This window comes from Tricharina praecox (assembly GCF_024521635.1).
Source record: "Tricharina praecox strain CBS 144465 chromosome Unknown BZA05scaffold_5, whole genome shotgun sequence".
NCBI lineage: Eukaryota > Fungi > Ascomycota > Pezizomycetes > Pezizales > Pyronemataceae > Tricharina > Tricharina praecox.
The window spans coordinates 1,346,184-1,353,833 of NW_026250407.1; the positions used below are offsets into that span (position 1 = coordinate 1,346,184).

General features: G+C 56.2%; 2 protein-coding genes across 2 annotated transcripts; both read left to right on the forward strand.

Moving 5' to 3' along the window:
• Positions 1–3,029: 3,029 nt before the first annotated feature.
• Positions 3,030–6,323, forward strand: BZA05DRAFT_390452 (uncharacterized protein). The gene is made up of 4 exons (XM_051482890.1): positions 3,030–3,511; positions 3,623–4,366; positions 4,421–5,572; positions 5,708–6,323. Exons 1-4 carry the CDS (start codon positions 3,308–3,310, stop codon positions 5,987–5,989), a joined length of 2,382 nt encoding a protein of 793 aa, XP_051342258.1. The 5' UTR covers positions 3,030–3,307; the 3' UTR covers positions 5,990–6,323.
• A 540-nt stretch (positions 6,324–6,863) lies between these two features.
• On the forward strand, positions 6,864–7,442 carry BZA05DRAFT_390454 (uncharacterized protein). The gene has a single exon (XM_051482891.1). The coding sequence runs from the start codon at positions 7,075–7,077 to the stop codon at positions 7,297–7,299; it is 225 nt and encodes a 74-aa protein (XP_051342259.1). The 5' UTR covers positions 6,864–7,074; the 3' UTR covers positions 7,300–7,442.
• The last annotated feature ends 208 nt before the right edge of the window (positions 7,443–7,650 follow it).

Sequence of the window (7,650 nt, forward strand, 5' to 3'; positions counted from 1 at the left end):
GTGGCGTGCTCCAGCGAGTTGGACGAGTTGGATTCATCGAAATTGAATGTCTGTATCCGGTCGACGCCGGCGCCGGGGGTGAAGCGTGAAGAGCAAAGGGCGTAAGATTTCCCAACTTGCACTTGCACATGGTATGTTGACTTGGGAGTTGGGCTCGCCTAAGGGAGCTTTGTAGTTACATAATTAGTTAGTGCAATGCACGGTATGGTGGCGGTGGTTGTCGCTATTGTCGCTGTTGTCGTTGTCGTTGTCGTTGCCGTTGCCGTTGCCGTTGCCGTTATTGTGGTCGTGGACCGTGATGGACGGACCGTGATGATGGCGGAGGGTTCGAGTATAATCGAGCATAATCGACCACACATAGTAATCTCCATGCAGCGGAGTCACTAGTTGAATACGTACGTAACCTACGGTACGGTATCTACACGGATATACATATTTAGGTATGGCGAAATTGAAGACGTTGACCGCGTCGATCACCAGCGAATCGATCTGATCGCACGGCCGACCTCGCGGACCGTGACGGAGTCAATCCTCAGCCCTTGCGGGGACGCTGAACGTACCGCAGTTCAGCTTCGGTTCGTCTCGCCTCGCCTCGTCTCTTCTCGTGGAACGTATGTGCTCCAAGATCTGACAACGTTACGCCGCGAGGCTGAGCCTCCGATCAAGGCCTTACTTTCTTCATTCTTCGTCCTTCTCCTCCTTCAATGCGACATGCGCAAGTGTGCGGCAAAAAAAAACACATCCTCTATGTAGTTATTGGCGGAGGCCTGGGAGTATGTAGAATACCTGAATCCTGGGGTAAGATCGTCGAAACACGGAAACGACCAATCAGCAACGAAAGCATAAATGAGGCTGAGGCCGCCCGTATCAAACGTATTAAACGGAGGGACGGAAATAGAATGTCACCCGATCCCCCTCGTAACCATCGTGGTGCTAGTAGAGTGAGCAGAGTGCTCTAGCTAAGGTCGAAGGTAGGTCGAAGGTCGAAGGGTGCAGCCATCATCCTGCTTCCATGGGCTCGCATGGAGAGTATGTAACGATTCGACTCGAATCTGGAAGCACTCTACTACTATTCTGTTAGATGGTAGATGGCAGAGTTTCTCGATCCATAAACCTAGTCCAATCGCTTCAAACGGGGGGTAGCTTTGCGTTCAACTTTTATGTACCTTCACCATCGTCGTCACCATTATCATCAACGTCGTCAAGAAGACGCCAACTTACGCCGACATCGTGCCAGCTCAGCATCCGCATCCGCATTGGCATCGGCATCGACCACCTTGGCAGCAGCAGCACTCGCTGTACTCTACATATCTATGTGTCGAACATTCACGTCCGTCCGGAACGGAGTGGCGCGTTTCGCAGGATGGAGATTGCGATGGACTGTGGTTAGTTACAGTTGGGGTGTCACCGTGTCGGTTCCGAGTTCTGCCCAGTGTCTGGGCGTGCTTGGCTATACACCCTAACTAACTAACGGAACGGATGGAGAGGGAGGGAGGGAGGGAGGGAGAGCGAAAAGGGATCCGGGGAAGTTGGGCTTACCTGGATATGCCCCGACCGTGCGGAGGCTCCAAGTTCCCATCATATGCTACCTACTCCACATAGACACCCGTGGGTTGGTGAGTGGGTGGGTGGGTTGGTAGGGTATCGCTGGATGGACTGGGAACCGTACTCTACTATTGCTACTTCCGCCGAGATGGAGTCGGGGCGACGCTGGAAGAAGACAGGAACGAGATCTCCGGCCTCCGGGTAATAGGTGACTAGATATGCTTCCTATTCTGTGCAGCGCTGTTCCCACATGCTGGTCTAATCGACTAACCTAGAGCCGATGACTCCATACATCACTATATCGCGTGCAGCCGTCGTCTCGAAGGAGTCGATAGATCCAAACGCTTCTCCCATATAGAGCACCTCCTGGTCATAGCTACTAGTAGCATAGAGCTCTCGGTACATCCTCCATCATGGTGCCTACTGGCAGCTGGCACACTGGTGACTGCGGCCTCAAATGGGTAGCGTGGGAGGGCTGAAGTCTCTGCGCCAATCCGCGTCGTGTGTAGCGCCGTCACCTTCCCTCCTTTGGTGCGCCCAACCACGCCTGATTGGGGCGGGACGAGGGCTTGCCGTTCGTTCCACGTTTCGAAATGTCCAATCCAGGGAGAGGAGGGGGGGCGGCGCCAGGCTTACCGCATCGAGAAACGAACAAGACTTTGACATTGCTTTTCGCTCAGGCCTACTCCTGAGCGAGGTTCGGGGACAAGGCCAAGCCAGTGAGCGAGGCAGAGAGGCAGAGAGAGAGAGAGACAGACAGAGAGAGAGAGAGAGAAAGAGAATCAGCCTGTTGTTGTTATTGTTGTTGATGTTGATGTTGATGATGTTGTTGATGTTGTTGCTCGTGTTGCTCGTGTTGTTGTTGCAAGGGCCAAGCCCAAGCCCGCAAACGAGACCAGACCAGAAGAGCCGAACAGAGGACCACAGAGATCTCAGCACCACACGAGTGACCCCCAGATGTGTCTCGGGCTGTGTGTTCTCCGCGAAGGGCCACGCGGGACTCGGATGCCCGTGATGCTCGCAAACGGGCGAACGAGCGGAGTCGCCAGGGACATCACGAACGCTGAGCGTCGACATCTCCGGCCTCCGGCCTCCAGCCACGCTCGTCCTCCTGCGGATTCCCGCCCACACGCACCCTCGCACCCTCGCACGCGCGCTGCCATGGCTCCGGTGCCGACGTTGCTTCACATCCGTATTGCCGCTCCCCAGGCAAGGCCTCCCTCTGATCGGGTGATCCATGATGCCCATTGAGCTGGCGGCGACAGGCCAGGCGCAGCTGTTGGTCCCTGGTGGTGATTGAAAGCTTAGCATTCGTGCCACCCAGCCAATAATCAAGGCAACCATCCCCCCCTCCCCCACCCAGGGCGGATGACGGCGGTTGTGAGGATATCTCTTCCGGCGTAGCGTGATTGGGCCATGCACCCTGAAGGAGCGAGGGAGCGAGGGAAGGTGGGTGAGAGGGAGGGAGGGAGGGATGGAGGGATGCTTTTTCGGGAACGAGCGTAAAGGCCCTGGGGAGCGCGGTTTCGCTGAAGCGATCCTACCACCCTGCTGCAAATATAAGTGGGCCGCGCCCTCCCCCTCTTCCTGAATATTCAACACCGCAGCTTCATCGGATTCCTGGGTTCACTCGTTATCCCCAAGATCCTCCGAGTTCTTTCTTACCAACTAAAAAACTAATTCAACTTTCGAGCCCTTTCGTTTTTTGTCACGACCTTTTTACTTCGATAGTCATTCCTTCCCTTCGAGGCGTTTAGCGGTCATGAAGTTCTCAACTTTCGTGGCAGTGGCCACCTCGGCCGCGGTCACGCTTTTTTCAGCCGGTGCCGAAGCTCAGCAACCAGTCAGCGGCTTCTACCCCGTCCGTGGACCCATCGTCTACGACAACCGCGTTGTGCGGCGATTGCCGCTGCAGTACATGGCCAGCGACCGGCCGGATATCTACAACATGTTTGTGTTGGCATTGGTAAGGATATTCCCTCCCCATCCCGGTCTCGATCTCGGTTTCGGAATTGGACTCGGAATCGGGTGTCGGGCGCGCTCCATCGAACCGTACTAATTACCCTGCGGAATATAGACAGATATGCAGAGCAATAAGCAGGAGACCGATCCCCTCTCCTACTACCAGATCTCTGGTATTCACGGTGTGCCTTTTGTTCCTTGGCAGGAGACTTCCGTGGCCACGCAGGACGATTCCACTGGATACTGCACGCACACTTCAGTGCTTTTCGCCACTTGGCACAGACCTTTCCTTGCCCTGTTCGAGGAGCGTCTCCTCAAGCATGCCATCTACGTTGCGTCCAAGTTCACCGGTAGCTCCGCTGCACGGTACCAGGCCGCGGCCAGGAACGTCCGTCTGCCGTACTGGGACTGGGCCGCCGCCGACCTCCAGTCGCGCATGCCGCCGCAGCTCACCGCCACCAGTGTGACCGTCGTCCGCCCCGGTACCGGTGGTGTCCCCCAGACCGTCAGCATTGCCAACCCGCTCCGCGAGTACCGATTTACCAACGCCAACCTCCGCGCCGAGTGGATGGGCGACGGTGACTTCGGTCTGACCGACCGCACCCGCCGTCAGCCTCCCGTGAACATGGCATCCAGCAACAATGCCGCCGTCGACGTCGCCATGAACGAGGGTTTCACCTCGCGCAGGAACGCCGTCTTCGCCCTGTTCACCATCCCCAGCTTCAGCGACTTCTCCGGAACCCAGTTGAACACCAACGGAAGCCCCAACGCCTGGAACTCGGTCGAGTCCATCCACAACAGCATCCACGTTCACATTGGTGGCCAGCGCGGTCACATGACGGCCGTTGCTTACTCTGCCGTAAGTCCCTTTTTCCGGGAGGAACGGATTTTTTATATTAACGGATTTGTGTAGTTTGACCCCATCTTCTGGCTGCACCACTGCAACGTCGATCGTCTGATCGCCATGTACCAGGCTGTCAACCCCGGTAGAGTCGTCGAGTCCCGCCCTGCTGCTGGCACTTTCCACAGACGTGTCGCCGACGGTAGCACCCTCATGGATACCATTGACACTCCCCTCGCGCCTTTCCGCAAGACCACCGGTACCTACTACACCTCCCGTGATGTCTCGTCCGCCGACTCGATCTGGAACTTCGGATACTCGTACAGCGAGGTCCCCGACTCCTTCCGTGGTAACCCCACCGGTCTGCGTTCGTTCACCAGCTCCGAGATCAACCGTCTCTACAGCTCCGGCTCCACCAGCGCCAAGCGTGCCAACGAGCACACCCGCCGCGAGTGGATCTGCCACATGACGTACGATATCGGCGAGCTCAAGGACTCTTCCATGATCAAGGTTTACTTCGACAAGCCCCCGTCCACCAACGGCACCTACGTTTCGCCAGTTGGCACCGCCATGCCTCCTAAGTCGACTGGCACCCCCGGCTCGTACGGCAACAGCACCTACGAGGGCCCCATCAGCCACGATGCCCACTTCGTCGGTTCCACCGCCTCGCTCAAGGACCCCAAGCACACCATGACCATGAACACCGCCGGTGCCGTCTACCTGAGCGATGCCCTGCTCGAGGCCGGATGCAAGTCGCTGAGCCCCGAGGATGTCGTTCCTTTCCTCAAGGAGAGGCTGAGGTGGGTTGTCTCTATTGGAGGCCACACCGAGGTTCCCCTCAAGGAGCTGCCCTCGCTCAAGGTAGGTATCTCGTCCGCCGAGGTTGAGTACCCCGAGGACGAGACCATGCTCCCCACCGTCGGAGAGTTCTTGACCCATTACGATGTCACCGAGCACAAGAAGTGCGGTTTCACCCTTGCAGACGAGGACCTCGTCGACTCGACCCCGGCCAAGCCCATCGCCGATGCCGTCGTCTCGCTCCTCCCCACCTACATCCGCCCCAAGCCTACGTTCGTGCCTGAGGTCCCGACCTACCCCATCTACACTCCCGAGCCCACCTACGCGCCTGAGGAGCCCGTCGAGGAGCCCACTTCCGTCCCGACCTACGAGGAGCCCACTTCCGTCCCGACCTACGAGGAGCCCACTTCCGCTCCCGTCTACGAGGTGCCTACTTCCGTTCCTACCTACGAGGAGGCCACTTCCGTCCCGGTGTACGAGGCGCCCACCTCCGTCCCGACCTACGACGAGCCGACTTCCGTCCCGGCGTACGAGGCGCCCACCTCCGTCCCGACCTACGAGGAGCCGACTTCCGTCCCGGTGTACGAGGCGCCCGCGCCCAGCGTTCCCGTGTACGAGGAGCCCAAGACGTCCGCCACAGTCGGCGTCCCCGTCTACGGCGAGCCCGCGACCACCTACGCGCCGGTCCCGGTCCCTACGTCGACCAAGGTCTACAACGGCGTGACCACCGTCGTCGTCAAGAGCTACACCACTGTCTGCCCGGCCACGTGTGAAATGCCCGTCACCACGGCCTTCACCTCCATCTACCCCGATGAGCCCCTGCCCACCTACAGTGTGTACTAAATGTCTCCGCGCGTCTGTCTCACGAAACGAAAAAGGCTTTTTTTTAGAAGGGATAAAGCAAGCAGAGAGGGGGAAATGGGGACTTAACAGTAATACCTAATCGCCGCCGCATTTTGGAATCGTTTATTTTCTTTTTCTTTTCATATCTTTTCGCCTTTTCCTTTCTTGTTCAGTCATTCATTTATCGGAGGTGTGTGTGTGAGTTTTATTTCATCCACGTTTTTTTGGACAAAAGGGGATGATCTAGGTATGATGTCTATGGAGACGGGAAGAGGGGGGGGGAAATGGTTGAGTGTGGAGGTGAGGGGGATGTGGTTTTGGTTCTCTTCCAAGTATCTATTGAAATTCCATTATGTCTGTTTTGTCCCTTCATCGTCGCATATCATCATCGCACTGCATTGCACTGCATCTCTTGCATCTTTGTGCATACTTGCATCTTACACCTTACATACCACTAACTGTAGACCATATCACGCTCATCTGCGACTTTCTTTCCGCTTCCACTTCTGTTTTATATTTTGTTTTTGATTTTTTCCGGTGACGTTTGAGTTGAGTTGCGTTGAGCGAGCCATATGATTTCCCCCTATTTCCCTTCAGGGGCCAGGGCCAGGACCGGTGCAGGGGCCGGGGTGGTTCAGGCACCAAACCGAGCAAGCGTTGCAACTCGCAAGCGAAGCGAGGATGGAGAGCACCCCCTTAACTAAGAAATAAAGAAGGAAAGAAGGGTCTGCACTTGCACATCAGATATTTGAGTAGCCTGGGACTGCGACTGGGGCCGGGACTGGGACTGGGAGTCGAGGAGGGGAGGAGGGGAGGCTAAGCGATAATTGTTAATTGAGGCTGTGCTGAATTCAATTTTCACGTCATTTCGGCGGTCGCAGCTTGCTCCTTCCTGCTGCAGGTACGGAATGGAGGGTGGAAGGGCTGCAGCCTTGCTTCTGAATTCAGGCACCCCCTTCTCCCTTCTTCCTTCTTTTCCATCCCCTGTCGAGGGGGCCTGTGGTGTTTGGCTTGTGCTGGTGGGTGGTGCTGGTGGGTGTGCACTGTGGGTGTGTGAGACTTGAGTGGTGTGTGTGGTGTGCGTGATGTGTGTGTGTGTGAGGAAGTCATTACCGAGCCGTAAGACATCGTCATCTCTCTTCTCTCTCTTTTTCTCTCTCTCTCTCGCTTTCTGTCTGTCTCGCCGCTGCACTTTGCGGTTTTGCTTTTGTTGTAGGGCCGTGTGGATTGGTGTGGATGATGATCGGATGATCGACGAGGTGATTGGTGGTGATTGGAGCGGTAGATGCACCATGCATACATTCTTATGACTTACTTCTTACTTGGTTGCTCTAGACTCTAGAGTATTCCTTGGTATGCAGTACGATACTTATGCTGAGCGGTGCGCAAAAGGAAGCAAATGTTGAATTCTACATGAGTAAGTACCGGTAGGCACTGGATCCGTATACGAGAGGGAATGAGTTGGTGGCTTCTGGGTTGGTGGCTTCTGGGTTGGTGGCTTTTGGGGAGGGAGAGCAACGACGCATGGCCGCGCTGATACATGATAGGTAGAGTACTACATACATTCACATCATACCGGTAACTCCCGTACCTCCCGTACCGTATGTAGCTGAAATGAGCTCGTGTGTTGGAAGGGGGGCTGGACAGGTACCTGCATATCC

Bases quoted from the DNA above. Each gene is read 5' to 3' on its own strand.
- BZA05DRAFT_390452 (XM_051482890.1), top strand. From the start codon at position 3,308: ATGAAGTTCTCAACTTTCGTGGCAGTGGCCACCTCGGCCGCGGTCACG. The intron at 4,367-4,420 runs GTAAGTCCCTTT...GGATTTGTGTAG, and splicing joins CGGCCGTTGCTTACTCTGCC to TTTGACCCCATCTTCTGGCT. The intron at 5,573-5,707 runs GTGCCTACTTCC...CCGACCTACGAG, and splicing joins CTTCCGCTCCCGTCTACGAG to GAGCCGACTTCCGTCCCGGT.
- BZA05DRAFT_390454 (XM_051482891.1), top strand. From the start codon at position 7,075: ATGTGTGTGTGTGTGAGGAAGTCATTACCGAGCCGTAAGACATCGTCA.